The following is a 22919-nucleotide window of genomic DNA, read 5'->3' on the forward strand; positions in this document are numbered from 1 at the left end:
AGCATGGAAATTGGCAACAACATTATCTGAATCTCACTGAACAATGTTATGGAGATTAAGAGGTTGATGTTCTGGAGACTGGTGATTTGTGCAGTTCAAGGTGTGTCAAATGAGGAAGAGTGTAGTGTGCTGTTATCAGCAAAGTATGTCAAGTGGATTAGCAGTCAAGTGGATTACATTGTTCCTCTATAGAAGGAAGAACTTCATACAGGTCCTATATGCAGTAGAATTTAGCAGATAACCTTCAGCTGCATTCTTCAATAAACAGTTTACCGAATTCTACGAAGAAAGGACTATCACCCACCTCTGCATGGATAGTGAAGATATGTCTACCACAAAAGATATCCTTGAATAATTTTTAAAATCCTATAAAAATCTGCTCGAAGACAGTAGTACTGTGGGAAACTATAACTGTTGGAACATTAATGCCTTTTCTGCTCACATCCAAGATGGATTCAACAGACCCAATACAATAGCTGAAGTTATCACAGCCTATAAAGAATACCAGACAAGGACCTGATAGTCTAGGGATAGAACTTTACTGCAAGGTCTGAGATTTTATTCTTCCCATTCTAGTTATAATGTTTAATTCTTTTCTCTCTACAGGTCACATACCAAGTGAATTTGTAGCAAGCCATAAATACTGTCCTCATTCCAAAACCAAATAGAAATCATATCTTAATCAACAGCTGGAGGCCTATTTCTCTATCTAATACTGACTACAAGATATTTTTCTGCATTATCAATGACAGGCTCAGAGCAGGAATGAGATACACAATTGTGGGAATGAGAATACACAGAGTAAGAATGAGATACACTGTTTCTACTACGATCTACACTGGCTCGTTAATGTGAAAAGCAGCTAATGGCAGTACTCTTGGTGGATATTGTTCAAGCTTTTGATAATGTCCAGCATCCCTTTCTGTTCCACGTCCTCCACCAAATTGGTGTGTGGGAAAATGACTGCTCATTAAAGGAGCCTATGCCAATACAACTACCTGTCTCCAGTCTGTTGCTCTTTGCATTGATTCTTGAACCTGATTTGCAGGAAGCTGGTAATTTGCGTGCTGTGTGAGGGAAAACAATTCCCTCAGCTCTGAAGGAAAATCATGTATTAGCATATGTTGATGATATAATAAGCACTATGAGGGATAATGATTCCATATACAAATTTTGTTTTTTTTTTGGTATTTTGGAAAAATTCAGCAAAATCAGTGAATTTTGCTGCCAATGCTGACAAGACAAAATGAAAAGTTTTTGGAAAGTGGGATCTCAAAGTCATTCTCTCTGGATTAACTCCTAAGAGAGAACCTCTCATTATACTTGGAATTCCCTTCATCACCATCCACTATTACCAGTTTAAGAACTTCTATACACAAAGATTGAAAACTTAGAAGACTGAAAATTTGGGCTGCTTTCCTTTTCTTCTAAAGCCATAATACTTAAAACCATAATTTTCCCTTTCCCTTCTCAGCTATACATAACAAATATTACAGATTACAAAAGTTGAAGTAAAACAATTATATAGTAAATCTGTGCAATTTATTGATCTAGCTGAAATTACCAAGAAGTTACACAGGAATTTCTTCAACTATTAAAGAAGGCATGCAGGCTTCTTTAATAGTTCTTTAATTTTTTAAGACTTCCAGTGTTAAAATCCTACTATTTTAAGCAATACAGCTTCAAAAATCTGTCAAATATTGCAACCCAATCACAAATGTACAGACCTTTTCTGGTACTACCTGGATTTTCATTTCCAGCCATTTGGAATAAATTATTACAATGATTCATGAGCTGAGATTGTTCCTGAATACTACAACATTCTGTAGGCTTAAATCTAAGACTGCTACAGCATTTTGATATTGACATTCTTTCCATTAATAACAGCAAAAACTTGGTATAAGAGAATCGTGTTTTGCTAGCATGGAAATTGGCAACAACATTATCTGAATCTCACTGAACAATGTTATTGAGATTAAGAGGTTGATGTTCTGGAGACTGGTGATTTGTGCAGTTCAAGGTTTGTCAAATTAGGAAGAGTGTAGTGTGCTGTTATCAGCAAAGTATGCATTGGATTACTAGTCAAGTGGATTAGATTGTTCCTCTATAGAAGGAAGAACCTATATACAGGACCTAATTTTTTAGAAAGTGTCTGATTGTCTTGACAGAAATATCATGATCATCAATACTACTAAGTGGAGAAAAGAAAACCTAATGTCAAGAATGCTGATTTGTTCCTACTACTTTGTTCTTTGATTTTTAAAATTTTCTCAACTTTTGATTAGTTTGTATCATTTCCATGCCTGCCTGATGTTGAGAGAATTGTTGCAACACAGTCAAAAAAAGAAACCAAATTCAAACCTTAGATTAGATTTAAAAGATATTACAAAAATTATAGTTTATATACTTTAATTCGATGCATTTTTTTTTTACAATCACATACTATAAATAAATCCTTTGAATGTCTTTTAATTCTCCAAAGGCAGAAGATGGACTCTTAGAAACCTAACTGTTTATGTAGTAGATAAATACTGCTATTGTACGTTCTTAACAGCAACCGGTATTATTTAAAAAAAAAAAAGCTTAAGAAAGCTCCTCTAGTTGGTGACCAGAACCAAACCTTAAAATGGTATTATTTCCTCTGCCAATCATACGATTCCACCTATTCCCCCCCCCTCCATTTTATTAATTTTATTTTTTCTATGTTTATTCTTTTTTTTTTAATAATCCAGAAAACCTATTCTAGAGAACAAACATTAAACTTTTTCAAGACAAAAAATTCCAAATAAGTGGGATAGTAGGTTATACCTTAGGCAATGATATTCAACTCCTACCTAAAGAATCACAAACATCTATGTCAATGGTGTGATTCAAACTTGCAGTCTGTTGGTTGGAGACAGCAGATACACTAACCACTTGACAAATCAGTGTAACAAAAATCTGGCATCATGGAAATTACTAAGAGTAGGCATTTTGTAGTAATAATAATAAAAAATACTATTATATTCACCAGCAAGAGTGAAGTGCAATTTACTGAAATAAATGATAATCACATACATTTTAATACCAAAACACTCAGTATTAAGTTTTTAAAATGATGTAGATAATAAGACCTCTAAATTAAAGCTTCATAATGCAACACACTTTAAGCTCACCTGTGATTGTAAAAATAAAATACTTCTTTCTGGATTAATGCCACAGGCTAAAAGACATGATGCCATCAAATATATGTTTGTTCTGTAAGATAAGAAAAACTTTTTTTTTAAACTGATGAAAAGTTAAATAACATAGTAAGCATGTTACGCTGGTGTCCAAAAGCTAAGGACAAACTACATTTTTACTTGTAAATGAAAAAAATTTCATGACTACAGCCAAATGTGGACATAAATTTATTGCCAGCATACTAATAAATTATATTACACAACAAATGTGTTATAAATTTCATACAAATTAAATTACAATGCATTTTTGGCAAAAGTTACAAATTTCCTAAGGACGTAGTGAAGGAATTAATGTAAAGTGCTGAATATGTACAGTGATGGACATAATCAGTATGGAATATGTCCATCCCAAACTGCGATGTAGCTCTCACAACGTTGCACCATGTTTAGCACCAAGTGATTCAGGAGTTCTTAGGGCAAACTGACCCACTCCTCCTTCTGAACCCGTTATTTTTGGTTGGCCGAGTGGTTAGCGTAACTGCTCTCCAGCCAAAAGGTTGCGAGTTCGAATCCTGCCATGGGCATGGATGTTTGTGATTGTCTGCGAAAATACTAGTGGTGGTGGTCGGCGGTAGATAGCATTGGTGTAGATGATGAAGTTAGTTACTGGTGGCGGATTGGTGAAGATGGAGAGTTGTAGAGTAGTGCCCTCCCTCGATGAGTCTTTGGACTCCCTGGAGGTGTTACGTATTAATAATAATAATAATAATGCCTTGATTGTTTTCTGGTAGGGAATTTTGAGCATCAATGTGTTTCCCTATTGTTTCCCAAATGTGTTCTATGGAGCCGAGATCTGGGAAGCATGCTGGCCACTCGATTCGATTAATATCCTCGGTCCCCAGAAGTATCTCTACTGTTCGTGTATACCGATGTGGTGTGGCAAAGTCATCCATAAAAATGAATTCCTTGCCTACAGTCATGGAACAATCGAACATGACATTGAAGAACTTCGTTGCAACATTCAGTGATAATCCTTTTTTCCAGCACTTGTGCATCCATTAAGAAAAATGTCTCCCCACACTATAACCAGCACTGCCATATCTATCCCTTTCAAAAAACATTCTCATGATGGTAAGCAGTACCACTTTCATGCCAGATGAAGTGTCGTCTAGAATCGAAGGAAAGACTAAAACGACTCTCGTCTGTAAAGAGTACATTAACGCAATGGCATCTTGTCCAATGTTTATGGATACAACACCACTGAAAACATGCTCTATGATGCGCTGTGGATAAAGGGACACAGACTACAAGCCTTCATATGTATAGGTCTTTTGCAGACATCTTGCCAGCTGACCTGCAGTGGTACATAGATTACATTTTGCTGTTATATCAAAAATATGTTTTCATGCTCTGTGGCAGAGCAAGGATGACCTCTTAGCAAATGAATGGAACACATTCCATTGGTCTGAAGTAAGACCAGTAGTTGCCACTATTACTGATAGGTTGTTATTAGAGGAACAGGCTGGATTTAGGAAGGGTAGATGTCGTATTGATGTTGTATTCATACTAAAACTATTCACAGAAAAAAAAAAGACGAGAATTTAATTTACAGACTCGCCTATCATTCATAGATTATGAAAAAGCCTCTGACTGAATTAACAGAAAAAAGTATGGAATATAATAGAAGACCGAGGCTATTCAAAACAGTTATTAAATGCAATTAAGAGCCTATATATGAATAACAACTGCAACTATAAATATCAATGAATACATAGCAGAAAAAATAAAAATTAATCAGGGAGTAAGACAAGGATGTAGCCTTTCTCCTGCCTTATTTAATATATATACATACACACATAGATGATCTAATAAGGAAGTGGAAATCTGTAATAAAATAGGAATAAACATCAATCAACAACAACAATAAATCCAATACTTTTTTTGCAGATGATCAAGTAATTCCACAAAAATTAGAAGACTATCTACAGCAATTAATTAGTGAATATAATTTAAAAATCTCATTAAAGAAAACTAAAACTATGGCATTCTGGAAGTAAATATCTCATACGAACAAATCAACAATCAAAAACCAAACTCTAGAACAAGTAACACATTTTCGATATTTAGGATGTGAGAGTAACATTTGATATAGATAATGGTACAGAAAAGAAGTTACACCATTTTCAAGCAATTTGCAGTACTATAAGATGAACAACAAATGGCAAAACAAGGAAGGAAACATGGCAGACCAACAATACTATATAGGTCAGAAAGTTAGATAGAGAGAAAAAAAAGAGGAAAGTAGAATACAAGCAGCTTTTCTTAGATGTACAAGAATGGATAGAATATGAAATGATGAAATTAGGAATGATAAAATAAAAGAACAAATGAATTGAAGAGAACATATACAAAGAATGGAGGAAGGAAGAAAGGCTACCCAAAGAAATAAAGTGTAGACCAAAAGGAAAAAGAGATGCAGAAAGACCTAGAAAGAGAATGAAAATATAGTCCTTAGGATGCCAAAACAGGCTTTTAGCCTATATCTTGGAAAAAAAAAAAAAAAAAAAAAAAAAAAAAAAAGCCCTTTTTATCAAACTTTCTTTATTGAAGTTACCTTTTTTTACTTTCAAGTGGCCAATAGCAGACGTGATCTTCATTATTTCTGTTTGTAGAGATTAGTGGTACTGTAGCTTAATACTCTAGGCCAGTGCTTCCCAAACTGTGGGCCGCGGCCCCTTGGGGGGGCCATAGGTTTTGTTGAGGGAGGGGGGGGCTGTGAAATGATGAAAACAAATTTAAAATCTTTTAAGACTAAGTAGATTTTTTTTATCTTAAAAGAAACGTATTTAATTTTTATTATTTCTTTTTTGTTATTTTTTTATATTTTAATGGAAAAATATCACACATTGGTGCGGGTTCACATATTTTGCTTCCTGCATATTTCGGCGCTTAATGAATATTAGTAAATATATGCTTATTCATATAAGTTTCATTTCAAAGTAGAAATCTAAGAATTGCAGTTTCAAATATTTTGCCAGATATTGGTGGCAGAATTGAAACACATCTATCACATTAAATTGTTATTAAAATTATTTTATGTTTTTAGTTTTTCTTTATTACTAATCGTTTATGTTTCATGTGCTTGTACTGCAAATGTACAATAACAATATATCTATCTATATAAAAATATGAGATAATGTGTCATGTCAAATGTGTATGTAAGATGCTAAATATGTAATATTTGCATTTGATTTTTGCAATATTCGCTGTGTATGTTTTACATTGAATATAAATACAAAAAATATTCTAATAATATATGTCTATATTACGATTTTTTTTCGAGGGGGACCGTGAAATATTTTAATTTTTCCAAAGAGGGCCCTGACATCCAGAAGTTTGGGAAGCACTGCTCTAGGCAAGCTGAGGAAGAGCACTGCTGTCATGGTTGAATATGTATAGACCAAAACTTGGAAATTTTGAGACCATCTCATTCTTGTTTAAATTTGGTTGTTTTAAATTTAAATCTCTTTAAATTGTTTTTTAAAGAGGCATGTGAGATGTAACAGTTGTGTGCTTTTCCAGCTTTCAGAGGTGAACTGCAGACTCAAATACACAAACATCATTCAAGAAAAAATGAATGCGAGTGAAAACAAGAACCAAACCTTGGAGATTCGTTGGCAAACCCTGGAGAAAACATTCATTTCAGGAAGGCATGTGGTTATCTGTAAGGATAGAAAAATCAGAACTCCATGGTGGACTCAGGAAGTTACAGTCAAGGAAAAGAAAAAAGCATACTGAAAGTTCCTGGCAAGTAAGTCAGCAGGTGCTCTTAGAGAATACAGAGAAAAATGTAAAAAAGCAAATCACTGTTTATAACTAGCTAAACAAAATCACGAGAAGACCAGTAAGAACACAGAAAATAAATATGGGAAGCTCTCATTTTACAAAAGGATTATGTTCTCAGCCCACTGTTCATAAAGTGATTTGTTCCTTCAGTATGAATACAAATGACTTCTACAAATGACTCCTTTTCTCCAGCTTCTTTATCTATTTCATTAAACAAGGTCTGTGCCTTGTCCACACTTGAGATTGACAGGAATGCTGTTTTGATCCATATCATCCATCCATAAATTGGGGATGGATATGAATTTGGTAATTTGAATTAGATGATGACTGATGGGCAGCAATCAAAGAGTGGTTTATAGAGAAAATGTATCCAGGAGAAGGCAAGTGACCAGTGGTGTACTACAAAGCTCAGTACTTAGTCCTCTGTTTAATTTATACATCACATAATTTATACATCATAAAAAAGCAAATCACTGTTTATAACTAGCTAAACAAAATCACGAGAAGACCAGTAAGAACACAGAAAATAAATACAGGAAGGTCTCATTTTACAAAAGGATTATGTTCTCAGCCCACTGTTCATAAAGTGATTTATTCCTTCAGTATGAATACAAATGACCTCTACAAATGACCCCTTTTCTCCAACTTCTTTATTTATTTCATTAAACAAGGTCTGTGCCTTGTCCACACTTACTGATTGAGTTACACGAATGCTGTTTTGATCCATATCGTCCATCTATAAATTGGGGATGGATATGAATCTGGTAATTTGAATTAGAAGATGACTGATGGGCAGCTATCAAAGAGTGATTTATAGAGACAATGTATCCAGGGAAGGCAAGTGACCAGTGGTATACTACAAAGCTTAGTACTTAGTCCTCTGTTTAATTTATACATCAATGATATAGAAATGATTTGACAGGAAACATTTAGTTGTTTGCTGATGATGCTAAACTGGGAAGTGCAATGGTAAATTAAGGTGATGCAGAGATCCTACAGGAAGACTAGCAGTATGGCAAAGGTAAATGGCTGCCAGTTTACTGGACCAAGTGTAAGGTGATGCAATATGGAAAGAGAACACAAGCTGTATACTAATATGGATGAAACTGAGCTGCAGTCAACTGATAAGGAAAGGGATTTGTAGGTGATTGTGGACAGGGAGTTGAATTTAGAGTGTATATTGCGAACCTAAACCAAAACAGCACATCATATTATGTGGTTGTTGAACACGCTAACAAACAGAGGTAGAGAGGTTATTATTTCCCTATATAATAAGCCCATATCTGGATTACTGTGCACAGATCTGGACTCCCGGATTCCATGGAAATGAAGGAGGGGTGGAAAGGATCCAGAGGCGAGTGACAAAGATTGTGGCAGGTCTATGGAATGCACCCCTATGAGAATATACTGTCAGCCTGTAGACATCAAAAACAAGCTGATAGAGGAAAATGAAGAGACATGATAGAAGCATATAAGTTGTTAAAGGGGATTTATATGATTGAAAATAAAGAATTTTTTTCAGTTCATAGCAGGAAAGAAGAGAACGAGAGATCATCCAGAAATTGTGTAAAAGCATGGTAAGCAAGAGTATTAAGACTAGATTTTGGTTTGATGAGTTTAAGAAGTATGATAGATATCATCATCAAATTCCTGACATGTATCCTCAATGGGTGTACAGAATATGATAGTACTACATGAAAAACTTACATCATTACTAACTTCCTATCTACAATTTTCCTCCAAATCAATCTACCTGTCAAGACTCCAAAATTATCAGATCTTATATTTCTATCTTCTAAGGCACATTTTATTATATCAATCATTTGGTTTGTCTTCCTCTGGATCTATTTCTTGCCAACCTGGAAGAGAAGACCTGTTTTGCTAATCTTTCCTCTCCCATTCTGTTTAAGTGACAATACCACCTGAGATTAGCTCTAATAACACATTCCTAAATGCTAACAATATCAAGTTATTTCCTAATATCCTTGTTTTTAATATGATGTTGCCATTGATGCCATCTGTTCGCGCCATTTATCTTTCTCAGGACTCTCATATCTGCGGTCTCTAATATTTGGTCAAGTATTTTATTTCTAACCCAGCTCTCAGATCTATAAGTTAAAATGGGTTTGAACACTGTATTGTATAAAGCTAATTTAGTGTTCCGACTAATTTCTCTCTTATTCCATATGAATTTATTCATTTTACTTCCTACCATACCAGCTTTGTTGATTCTGTTGTCTATTTCCATATTCAATTTACCATCTTCATTAAAAATCATGCCTCATAAGTAGCTGAAATGTTTTACTTGTTCTATAGGTTCTTCATTCCCAATGCAGTTGATATTTTCAATGCTTCTACCTATTTTTATTGTCTTTGTCTTGTTATTGCTGCCCTTCACACCATATCTATTACAACAGTTATTCAATTTCCTCAGGGAATCTTGCAGACTCGTAGCGGATTTATTTAGAAGTATGATATTGTCCGCATAAAGCAAACAATTGAGATTAGCATCTCCAATTTTGATATCAGGTTTAACACCACATTCCTTCATAATGTGACCCATATAGATAATGAATAACAGAGGGAATAATGTACATACTTGTCTGACACAAGATTTAACATTAAACCATCTTCCTGTGCTTCCTTCAATTCTAACTGCTGACTTACAACTCAAATAAAGACTAAGTATTGCTTGATATAATGCTCCATTGACTCCACATTCAACTGTAGCATTTTGAATAGTTTTTCTCTTGACACTTTGTCATATGCCTTTTGCAGGTTTACAAAACTTAAATACAGATCTATGTTATATTCCCATGATTTCTTAACTATTTGTCATAAAGTGAAAATCTGATCCTGACAGCCTCTATTTGGCCTGAATCCAGCTTGTTCTTCACCAAGCTTTTCTTCCACAATCTTTCTGAATCGTTTCTCAAGTATACTTTGCGTAAATCTTACCAGGAACACTCATTAGAGAAATACCTCTGTAATTCTCACATTGTTTTATTTCCCTTTTTATATATGGGTAACATGAGAGCTCTACTCCAATCATCTGGAATATGTCCCTCTTGTCCAGGCCTTCTGAACTATGCAGTGCAGCCACTGTAAGACTTTTATACCTCCATACTTCAGCATTTTTGGTCAAATATCATCTACTCCAGCTGTCTTTCCACATTTCAGGCTTTTGATGGCTTTTTGTACTTTAAGTATGGATATGTATTCCTGATTGCATGCCTGTTGAGTGTTTTTTTTACGACTGTGCTGTCACTGATTGTTTCATTTAGCAATTTTTTTTGAAGTAATTACTCCATACATCAAGGATATCTTTTCCACCAGTTTTCATGTCATCTTTATCATCTCTATTTCCTTTTACAGCACTCTTTCCTCCAATGTCTTCCCATGACTTTTGTTTAGCTAGATTTACACAGTGTTTTGCTTTCTTACATTTGTGTCTGTATTCTCTAAGAGCACAAGCTGACTTATTTGCCAAGAACTTTTTGATATGCATTTTTCTTTTCCTTCGCTGCCTCTTTAACTTTCTGTCCAACATGGAGTTCTCATTTTTCTATCCTTGCAGACAACCTCACCACATGCTTCTCTGGCTGAATCAATCAGTGGTTTCTTCAGGGCTTGCCACTGAATCTCCAAGGTTTGTTTCCTGTTCTCAAACTCTTTTATTTTTTCTTGAATAATGTTTGTGTATTTTAGTCTACAGTTCACATCTGAGAGCTGCAACTTTTATTAGCTTTAAAACTTTCTTACATGTTCTTCTTTTCAATATGAAATTCAATTTTATCCTGCTCAAGACAATGGTGATTGGTTCCAATTTCAAATCCTCTGTACATTCCAGTGTCCTGCACCAGCGAGAAAACATCACTATCAACAATGACACAGTCAATGAGACTTTTCTCATTCCTTGCCTCTTCTCTCCATGTGAATTTGTGCACATTTTTATGTTGGAACATGGTGTTAGTAATAACCAGTCCATGTCCTGAGCAGAAATCCAACAGGTATTTGCCATTATTATTAGCTTTGCTCTTTTCTCCAAATTTTCCCAAAATATTTTTGTTTGTCTGACAATCATTTCCTACTCTGCTATTTAGATCCACAACAAGGACCAACTTTTCCTTTTACATTGTGTCAGTTGCTTTCTCAAAATTCTTCCACTTCTACATTCTACCTTAGTAGATCTTTCTGTGGGACCATAAGCACAAATAGGTCTCATTGTCCAGTTCTCCATTCTGATATTTGCCCACATCACTCTACTTGATATTGATTGCCATTCAAGAAGATTAGCCCCATATTTTGTGTTCAATACTATAGCTACACCTTTTTTACTCCTGATTGTCATTCCCTGAATATAACATTTTGTATTTATTGCTCAAAAAAATCTCACCAGATTTTGTCTTTTTGGTTTCAGTCATCCCCTTTATGTCGGTATTGTACTTATCTAATTCCATAGCTAGTTCATTTCTTTGCCATTCAGGCTTCTTATGTTGATGGTACCAATCTTGAACTCTGGTGATGTTGAGTTGGGATGTGTTTTAGGATTTGTTCCAGTAACTGTCTTTTCGCTGTTCACTCTGGTTCTCTTGTGAAAACAACAGGGACCTTGTTTAACCGGGCGATGCCCCAGGCAGCATGAAATTCTGTCATGTTGTACCATCATTTTGTATTTTGGTTTAACCCAATAAGAATACAATTGGGTTGGCTAAATCCCAAGCTGCCAGCCCATCCTCGTTCATTCAGTATCCAGGTAGATACCCAACAGGGTGCACCACAAGAAGGTGAGGACTGGACATTATGTCAGAAGTGCTGGTCGGTTCTCTACATTCCTTTAAAAGCTATGTGGAGGTTTCCTCTCAGTTATACAGCTTTGACCCTTAAGCACCCGGGAATCTAGATAAAAGAATATATCAAAATGTTGAAAATAAAGAGAAGAAAAAAGTGTATTTGCAGCATACATCCTCAAAGAATATCCCACGGTAAATTATCAAACATCTGCCATGCCTTACTTAGAAAAGAATTACTTCAACAGACTGTTCAAACAGTCTTCTAAGATCATTTAATTTTTAATTTGTACATAAATGATATAGGAAAGGGCTTGAAGGGAAATATTGAGTTGTTTGCTGATGATGCAAAGTTGGGTAGTGCAATAAAAAATCAAGCTGATGTTGAGAGTTTGCAGGATAATTTAAATAAGCTGGCAAAATAGGCAAACAGTAATGGATGTCAGTTCAATGTGGAAAAGTGTAAAGTTATGCATTTTGGGATTAAAAGATTATCAGCTGTGTACTACATTGATGGAATGATATTCCAGGTATCATTCCATCAGTGGAAAGATGATGAAATTCAGAGGGGGGGGGAGGCACACTGCTAAGGTGTCCAAGATTGCACATAGGATTACTTGGTTATTGAAGACCACACTAACATCCAGAGATAAAGAGGTTATTATTCCCCTTTATAAGGCATTGATACTTCCACATTTGGATTACTGTGCTCAAGTCTGGTCACCTGGATTCCTTGGAGATGAGGGGGTTGTGGAGAGGGTTCAGAGGAGAGTGACTAAGTTGGTGAGTGATGTAAAAAATGCTCACTACATTGATAGATTGTGGATTGCGAAGGTAGGCTGATAGGCAGAGAGAGAGGGATATGATAGAATCATTTAAGTTACTAAAAGGTTTTTATAAGATGGATACAAGGGAAATATTTCAGCTGTGTGATAGTGATGGAAGAACAAGAGGTCATCCCTGGAAATTAAGGAAAAATGTGTTTAACAAGGGTGTGAGAACTAGATTTTTTGCTTGGAGGGTGGTGAATGAGTGGAATGCATTGCCTGACTCATTTGTGAGTTCTTCATCTATAAATGAATTCAAGAAGAGGTATGATAGTTATTGTTTTGACGGTTTGGGTATCCTGCGATGAATCTACTGACTCCATTGAGTTACCTGTAATAATAATAATAATCATTCTCTCAAAAGGCAGACTAACTAGAAACCAAGGAATGCTCCTTCATGACATTTGGAAATCATTAATTAATATGTGTAACATTCAAGATATCTTCTATGCCTGCAATCACATACAGAGTTTGCACAATATAGAGATTGCACATAACATGCCTAATGATAAATGATACACATGATTAAGTCATCATTCCGGTCTTTACAATTTATAGAAATAGCAGCTGTTGGGAAACGTTTAGTTTTTTTGTTAGTTTTTTACTATGTTTAAACAATCTCATGAAGATGCTATCAGTCATATAGACAGAAAAACATGTCGAGGAAATACATCTAATCTTATAAAAAGCATTCGCGAGATTAAACTTGGTTATTTATTATTCAAATTTACTCATGTGAATTACCTATAAATGTCTGAAACACTACAGTTGTCAATGAGACTTAATATAAAGCAATACTTAGTATATATCAGCAGTCAGAATTGAAATATGTACAGAAAGATGACGTTAAATCAGGTGTGAAACAAGGGTGTACATTATCTCCATTATTATTCATAATTTATATGGATTGCATTATGAAGGAAAGAAGGAAAGTGGTATTAAACCTAATATCGAAATTGGAAATATTAATCTAGAACTCTTTACTTTATGCAGATGATATTATACCTCTAAATAAATCCAATACAAGGCTGCAGGATTCCCTGATTAAATTAAATAACTGTTGTAATAAACTTGGTATGAAAATCAGCAATAAGAAAAATCAAGACAATGAAAATAGATAGAAACATTGAAAACATGAACTGCATCCTGAATGAGGGAAGTATAGAACAAGCAAAATGATGTTAAATAATGAGTTTCAGTTATTTAGGTACAATTTTTAGTGAAGATGACAAATTAAATATGGAAATAGCAGAATTAGCAAAGCTGTGTGATAGGAAATCAACTGAATAAATTTATATGGAATAAAAGAGAAATTAGTTAAAACACTAAATTAGGTGTAAACAGGACAATGTTCAAACCAGTTTTAACTCATGGATCTGAGAAATGGGATAGAAATGACAGTTCTGAGAAAAATTAGAGGAGTGAACAGATGGCATCAATGGAAGTATCATATTAAAAATGAGGATATTAGGAAATAACTTGACATTGTTAGCATTCAGGAATGTGTTAGTAGAGTTACCGTATATTATCACGTATAATGCGAAAAATTTATGGTAAAATATACTACTTAAAGTTAGGGGTTTGCATTATATGCTGATCTTAAAAAATATAACATCTTATTAGACTTGCACACACAATATATACTATAGTACCTAATGCCTATGCAATCAAATCTACTTGACCCACTCGCATTCGGCGACCGAGCGCGCATCATATCTGCACATAAAGCCAGTAATGTAAGTAGTGCTAATATCCCGCCTCCTTGGCGGGATATTAGCACAGTTAGGTATATCAGTTTAACCACAGTTCATTTTAAATATTATTCATTAAACAAAACTAGCCTGAAAATGAGCCAAAAGAAACGTAAACGTTCATCTTTTGAAGCAGGATTTAAATTGCGTGTCGTGCAGTTTGCAGAAGAACATAATAACAGTGTTGCTATGAGAGAATTTGGTGCAGCAGAGAGTAATATTAGACTATGGCATAAGCAAAAAGACAGTCTTGAAAAAATCCCCAAAACGAAATGTGCCCATTGTGGAGATGTAGCATCCTTTCCAGAACTCGAAGAAGAGCTAAATGAATGGATTTTGACGCAACGACAAGATAGCACTATAGTAACAAGAAATGCAATTCATTTTCGAGCTCTACAACTCAAGAATGGTAAATTCAAGGACACACCAGGTATTTCATCTTTTCTTGCTTTGCCTGGGTGGTGCAACAGATTTATGGAACGCAAAGCATTAAGATTACAACAGTGAACAAAAATTGCGCAGAAGTTACCAAAGCAGCTTGAAGAAAAAGTGGAGTCCTTCCATAAATTTATCATAAAATTACAGAAGTGTCACGGATATGAACTTTCCCAAATTGGCAATATGGATGAGACACCCATGTACTTTGATATGCCTGGGAATCGAACAGTAAACTCAGTTGCTGAAAAGGGTGTCCTCATAAAAACATATAAACATAAAAACAAATTAAAGCCGACAGTGATATTTAAAAGGAAGAAAATTCCGAAGCATATGAAATTTCCACCAGGTGTCATTGTTCGCACCAATCAGAAAGGTTGGATGGATGAAGAGGGTGTACAATTGTGGCTGGATCAAGTATGGAACATACGTCCAGGTAGCTTTTATGTCAACAAAGCATGTTCAAAGCATGTTAGTCTGGGATATGTTCCGGGCGCATTAAACGGAGACAAGCAAAGAGAAAGCACGTGAGCTACGTACAGACCTAGCAATCATACCGTGTGGTCTAACTTCTGTTTTGCAGCCACTTGATGTCAGCTTGAATAAGCTGTTTAAAGATCACCTACATGAAAAATGGAGAGAATGGATGTCATCTGGTTTGGTGAAGATGACAAAGGGTGGGAATTTTCAGAAGCCTTAGACCACCCTAGTCCCCAGCTGGGTTAAAGCATGGGATTCAATACCATCTGAAATGAATCAACGCTCATTTCTTAAATGTGGAATAAGTAATTCAATGGATGGATCCGAAGATGACGTCATATACGAAAGCGAGGATGATGCACAACAAAATGGAGAGGACGACGACGACAACTGCTACACTGATGACGCAATGCCTACAGATGAATTTATAAATGAAATGTTTGATGACTCAAAAGATGAAGAAGAATTTAAAGGATTTTAGCATTTTGTTTTAAAATAAATATTTCTTTCGTTAATTCATATTGTTTGACATTCTGTTTTAAAATAAATATTTCTTTTGTTAATTCGTATTGTATTATTTATAATGTTATGGAACAAGATTAACAGATTGCATTATACGTGGACATGGCATTTTAGGGCTAGTTTTCAAACAAAATTTCCAGTTCGCATTATATGCAAAAATATACGGTAATTTCAGATGGTATATGGTCACTTAAATGGAATGGAAGAGAAAAAGACCAAGATATAGGTGGACTGATGCAGTAAAAAGCACCTTAGAAGAGAGAAATATAAGATCTGATAATGTTGAAGTCTTGACAGATAACAGAGTAATTTGGAGGAAGATTGTCAATTGGAAGTTAGTAATGATGTGACTTTTTCTTGTAGTACATCATAATATCCTGTACACTCTTTGAGGGCACAAATCAGAATTTGATTATGATATATGATAATGAATTAGTTCTGTAACAGAAGAACTGTGTTTATACAGGAATGTTCATAAAAAAGGGGGTGTAATTGTTAAAGCTAAGAGATCTTGGTTGTTTAACATAGTCATCATCATCATCAAATTCCTGACATTTACCCTCAACGGGTGTACAGGATATGATAGTACTACGTGTAAAATTCATATCATTACTAACTTCCTATCTACAATTTTCCTCTAAATCAATCTATTACCTGTCAAGGCTTCAACATCGTCAGATGTTATATTTCTATTTTCTAAGGCACTTTTTCCTATGAGTCCTACCAACCTGGCAGAGAACACTTGTTTTGCTAAGCTTTCATTTCCCATTCTGTTTAAGTGACCATACCACCTGAGATTAGCTTTGTTAACATTCCTGGATGCTAACAATGTCAAGTTCTTTCCTAATATTCTCGTTTTCAATATGATATTACCATTGATGCCATCTGTTCATGTCCCTAATCCTTCTCAGGACTCTATATCTGCGGTCTCTAGTCTTTGGTCAAGTGTTTTACTTCTAACCCATAAGTCTTTGATTTTTGTAATAGTGCTTGCAAATTTTAAAACTTTTAAAAGTAATAAAAAAAAGCTTTTTTTCTAATAAGTGTATGGACTAATATTTAATTTAATTTAAAACACTTAGTTTAACTTTTTTTCTTTAACCACAAGAGGTCAAGCTAGGTAGGTTAATTACTTTTAGACATTACAACAGTATAGTAATATATGGTAATATATATTACTATATATATATTACTATATTCCTTTCCAGGCTTATAGGCCAAGTGGCCTGTTCTGGACTCAATTCCATCTTTTTAACCCAGTGCTGGTGAGGTGGGAAAATGTAAAAAAAGTGGTCAGGTGGGCTCCCACAGACCCACCCAAATAATGTAGTGTATTATAGAAATCCATATCTTTTTAATCAATATTAGATTATGTAAGTAAATTAATTTAAGTGTCCTGTAATTTTACAGAATAAAAACGCAGATCCACAAAATTAAATTTTTATTACCCAAAAATAAATAATTAAACATCTTTATTTTTAATTTTAGCATTATCTATAAGTTGATGTAACCTCTGTTCTTCCTGCTCATCACTCATCTGGTAAAAAAAAAAAAGATATTATTCTCAAAATAACCTCTAAATATTTACAAAAACGTATTTGCTTATAGTTGGTATGTCAAAATACAGAAGACACAGCAGTAACGATAATAGTTTAGTAGAATATACACGAAAACAATTTACATTTCGGAAGCAAACATAGTCACACTTTTGGTAAGGCAGGGTCTGGTGGACCCCAGCACACTTTACACCTCTGCACACTAAACTTGCTTGCGCGCAAGAGCCTGTCGTCTATGGCGTCGAGTAGCAGGTTATGGGAGGGGGAAGCTATACTGAGGCATGACTCACTGCCACGCGTAGTTAAAAAGTTATAATCAATTGAAAATCTTTGAGGTCTGTGACACCCCACCTTACTATTGCTGAGTTAAGAGTTGTTTTCCTCTGCACTGAGTACCTTTTGGTGATAATTTAGAATTTGTTTAGATATTCTGCTTCTGTTCATTCTCAAGTTTCCCTTTTTTATATTTGCTATAGAGAAAAATTTCCATTTTTCTCTACAGCAAATAACTGTTTCATTTAGGAAGTTTGTGATTCCAAGTTTATTTCTGATTTTGCTACTTTTCATTTTATTCATTATTGTGACTCCTTCAGTTCTGTGCAGAAATTTCAATCCGGATGATTCAATTCTTCTTTCATCTGCTTTTTTTTATTGTCCACTGCCATAAATTAAGGTAGGTTTAGCTACTGTATTATAGATTCTTATTCATATGTGTTTTTGTACACAGTTGGGTTTGAAAATTTTATTTATAATGCCCGTCACTTTTAAGAGTTTGATATCTTCGGTTCTATATCATATTAATTTTCATGTGATATTGTGAATCCTAAATATTTGAATGCATTTACTTGCTCTATTATTTTGTTGTTCATTATTATTTTACTTATTGGATTAGCACCTTTGAAGGCCACGATTTTTATCTGTTAAAATTTCCATGCCATATGTTTTTATCATATTATTTAAACTGCATAATGATTTTTGTAGTTCATCTTGATTGTTTCCAGAGATTATTTGATCATCAGCAAAAAGCACAGTGGCTAATATATTGTTATGGTTTATTTTGAATCCTCCTTCATTAGTTATCTTCCATTCTTTTATGATTTTATCTGTGTATATATTAAATAAAACCGGTGAGAGAGGGCAATCCTGATGTACTCTTCTATTTATAGGTTTCCAACTTGATGTTAAATTATTGTCAGATATTTTATTATCTTGATATATGTTAAATAAGGATCTAGAGAGTTGGTTTGATACTTCATATTCTTCCAGGATTTCCCATAGTTTTTCTCTGATAATTTTATCAAATGCTTTAATGTAGTCTATAATAGCTATATGTGTTTCTATATCATTTCTCTATGTTTTTCAATTAGTAATTTTAATGTAAATGCAATGTCTATGCAAGACCTGCCTTTTCTGAATCCATTTTGCCATGTTTCTATTTTAATGGTATTAATATCTGCCTTTTCTCTAATTTCCTTATTTAAATCTTTAAGGATTCTATGTGTTAGGTCTTTTGTTACAAAATTGTCCCATCTATTTCTGTGTATTTTCCTGCATGCTGGTTTTGCTATTGCTCTTTTTCTATTGTATTCGATTTTATTGTCTTCAGGTTGAGCCAGTTTTCATATGCTTTTTTCTTTTCTTCAATGATGCATTTAATTTTGTCATCCCAGTCCCTAATTTCTCTTTTTCTTTGTTTTGCAGCTTTTGTCATTATGGTTTTTAGGTTTGACCATTCTTCTATGTTCTGATTTTCTTTTATACTTATCATCCAGTTCTTTATTCTTTTTTAGTACAAGTCTTTAATACTATTGTTGTCCAAAAATCTAACTTTGAAGGATTCAAAATTTCTATTTTCCTTGTGCTTTTTTGTTGTTTTCCATTTTGGTTCCCATTTTATTTTTTCAATTAAAAGGTAATAATCTGATTCTATTTCAGATCCTCTGTATACTCTTGTATCTATTATCATTTCTGACATTTTGATATTGCTGATTATGTAATCAATAATGCTTCTTGTGTCTCTTGCTTCCCAGGTGTATCTGTGGATGTGTTTATGTTTGAAAAAGGTATTCATTATTTTAAGGTTATTGCTTATAATAAAATATCTTAATCTATTTCCATTCCTATTACAGTTAAATTCTCCTATAGTTTGGTTTATATGGTACATAACCAATTCTTGCATTAAGATCGCCTATTACCAAAATACGATCTCTAGGATTGGTCTTATTTAAAATGTTCTACATTTGTGTGTAAAAGTTTTCTGAGTCCTCCTCTTTTTCTTCTTCAGGTGCTTAAGTTCCAATTACTATCATATAGTCTCTGTATATTTTAATTCTCATTTCGATTCTATCACTCCAAAAATTGTAATGGATAATGTTGTTTCTAAGAGATTTATGTAAAAAGATCATTACACAACATTTAGCTCTCTCTCTCTCTCTCTCTTCTGCTTTTACACCATTGTATATATATATATATATATATATATATATGTAGTTTTCAGTTTTGTCTGTTCCTTTTTGCTTTTTTTTAGATTCTGCAATTATTGTTATTTTTACATTTCTTTCTTCTAATGCTTGGTCTAGTTCTATGATTTTGTGGTGGATGCTTCTCATATTCCAGGTAGCTATATTACAAAAGGTGTATTTCTGCTTTTCTTTTGTTTTCGAGTTTTCTTCTTGAATCCTTATTCCGAGCTAGTTCTTTACCATAAGAGTCTGTCCATTTACTATCTTCATGAGTCTTTTTAGTGAGTTAAAATTTCAAATGAGAAGGTTACTGGCCATCTGCAGTCTAGCTTGATGATGGGACTGTCATCTTGAGGCTTTCAAGCTTGCCTTAATTAGTAGAAGAGGGAAATTTTAAAGAGAAGACATAGAGATAGATTAGAAATAGAAAGACTCATAGCCCTCGAATACTCTAATAGCATTAGGATCATGAGTTAACAAGAGTTGGCCAAGAAATGCCATTTAGGAAAGATTAAAGAGCAAGGGGGGGGGGTCTACCTCAAAGAAGAAGAAGAGAGTAGACCCAGCTAGGGGACCATGGGAAAGCCACTTCCCATGCTATCAAGATAGCCCCCCTATGAATTTTAAAGTTTTTTATCGCAAATAGTTCAGTTCCCAAATCTAATATATGAGTGCTGTTTGCAATTCAATCACACTGAAAAGTTCTTTATTTTATAAAGATGATTTTATCCTGTTAAAATAAATCTAACAGACTTTTAGAGCCTTTAGCTAAATTACATAATTACTGTTAGGATTTTTTATAAAAAATCAGCGATAAAAACCAAACTACAAAACAGACTTGAAAATATCAACTGCATTTTATGAACAAGAAAAGAAAAGACTATACATTTCAACAAACCATAATTTTCAGTGATAATAGCAATTAAATATTAGTCCATATACAGTATTTATTTGCTCATAAGCCATGTGGACTCTAGTGTGTGAGAGTGATAAAAAAATATGGAAACTGATAATAGAACATGATAGAAATTTTGTCATCATGTGCTGTGATATACAGAAAGTAACAAAGGTAATCATTATGAAGCATTCTCCTAACTGTAACAAGTATGACTACATTAATCTGCCAAAAATTTGGGAGACTATCATCTACACAACTAATACTTCTTTTATACATCAGAAGATGCTAAATTAGGACTTTAGATCTTTTGTCTGTTACAATTTGGATTGTTTCACTTACTCATTGTTGCTCTGATGATGCTGGTTTGAATCCAGCAAAATATTATTATTAACACCAGACCTCCATGGAATTAAAGACTCATCACAGGAGACAAATACTGTTACACACAAAGCACAAAACTGAGCTTTAAACTCATTCAATGTATCTGCCACCACTATGTCAGACAGAGAATTCATTCACCAACTACTCTCCATGCAAAGAACCTGCTCCTTATGCCTCTACTCACACCCTCCTTATGTAACTTCCAGGGATGTCCCCTTGTATGAAAACTTCCTTCCACATTAACCTGGTAACATTCCTTTGCTAATTTAAATAACTCAATCATATCTTCTCTCTTTTTTCTATTCACAAGACTTTGCAAACATCTGCCTTCATATTTCATATCCCAAAGACTAGTTACGACTTTAATCAGTCTTCTCTGGACCCTATCCATCATCATGAAAATTGGAGGAATCTGTGTGTAATAATCCATATGAGACCTGATCAAATCCTTATACCCAAGGTGGGCAAACTGCAACTTACGAGCCACATGTGGCTCCAGAGACAATATTGGTTTTCATTTCCATTTTTCTTAAACTTTTATATTAATAATCTATAGTAGTACAGTATGTACCAATATTAGAATATTTTATTTTGTAAATGCTTTAAAGATAAGTAAAAAACAGATATTTTGAAACTTTAAATTTTTAGCTTTTAAATGGTACCAGTCAAAAGGATTGTTAACGTGGATTTTATTATCATATTTGGTTGGTAAAAAGTGTTTCGACATTTGATGGCCTTTGTCGGTCCTGCCAAAATTGTCCCTCCATTGCCTGGACTCTACATCATCACTCTTCATGCTGTACACATGTTACGCGCTTGTGGTGGTAGTGGAACATAACTAGTGTAGTGTAGATAAGTACTTTTCTGATTAATATATACTTAAGATTGATTTTAGTGAAAGTTATAAAACAAGGGTTTATAACTTTTGCATCTGAATTTCCTCCTGAATCAGAACTGTGAAAAAACAAGATAAAATGTTCAAAATATAATTTAGTCACTCAACAAAATATCCTTTTTTCCCCTCTGTAAGCAAAGTGATTTGGCTACTGAAGCTAGTTTTGTTATAGCTTGGAATACTGCTCGAAGTAAACTACCTTACAGTCATGGAGAATTTGTAAAAAGGAATATTAGTGATGTGATTGCAATTCTCGCTCCAGAGAACTCAAAACTTAAACAGGCAATAGAACAAATTCCTATGTCCCTCCGCACTGCTGAGAGATGTATTTTTGAAATTAGTTCTACAATCATATGTTCACTACAGAGTGATCTGAAAAGCTGCATTGCTTTCAGCTTAGCACTGGATGAATCTACAGATATTCAAGATATCCCTCAGCTAGCTATATTTGTTGGCTATGTTACAAACGATGGAAATGTAAAAGAAGAATTCTTAGACTTGATAAGCTTAAAGGAAACCACAACAGGTACTGACATCAAAAATGCACTTAACAAAGCTTTAAATGCTCATCAACAAGTTAATGCTCATTGCATAAACTTGTTAGCATTGCAACAGACAGAGCACCAGCTATGGTAGGTCAAAAAGAATCTTAAGAAGTTCTTTCGATATGTAGCCAGCAAAAGAAAGAATGATTACGGAAGGATGACATTGATAGGAGAAAATGGTATAAAGACAGCTGTTACAGAATGTGTGGTGGAGATACTTAATGAGCAATTCATAAAAGTCTTTCAATCTTATGAAAGTGACTACATGGAGACATTGAGAGCAGTAGATGATGGCGAGGAGAGACTGACTGTAAGTGAGCAAGAGGTGTATGGAGAGTTGAGTAAACTAGATGTTAATAAGGCTGTGGGA

At 34.2% G+C, this 22919-nt stretch overlaps 1 protein-coding gene across 1 annotated transcript in view; it reads right to left on the reverse strand.

The window, feature by feature from the left end:
- Positions 1–22919, reverse strand: part of TrpRS-m (Tryptophanyl-tRNA synthetase, mitochondrial) — a 155311-nt gene that overhangs the window by 93444 nt on the left and 38948 nt on the right. Inside the window, exon 3 of the mRNA XM_090409148.1 lies at positions 3156–3237. Coding sequence (XP_090265274.1) covers positions 3156–3237 — 82 coding nt within the window. The remainder of the gene's footprint in view (positions 1–3155; positions 3238–22919) is intronic.

The sequence above is a fragment of the Typopeltis vanoorti genome, chromosome 19, assembly GCF_054136105.1.
Source record: "Typopeltis vanoorti isolate ZY-2024b chromosome 19, IOZ_Tvanoo_1.0, whole genome shotgun sequence".
NCBI lineage: Eukaryota > Metazoa > Arthropoda > Arachnida > Uropygi > Thelyphonidae > Typopeltis > Typopeltis vanoorti.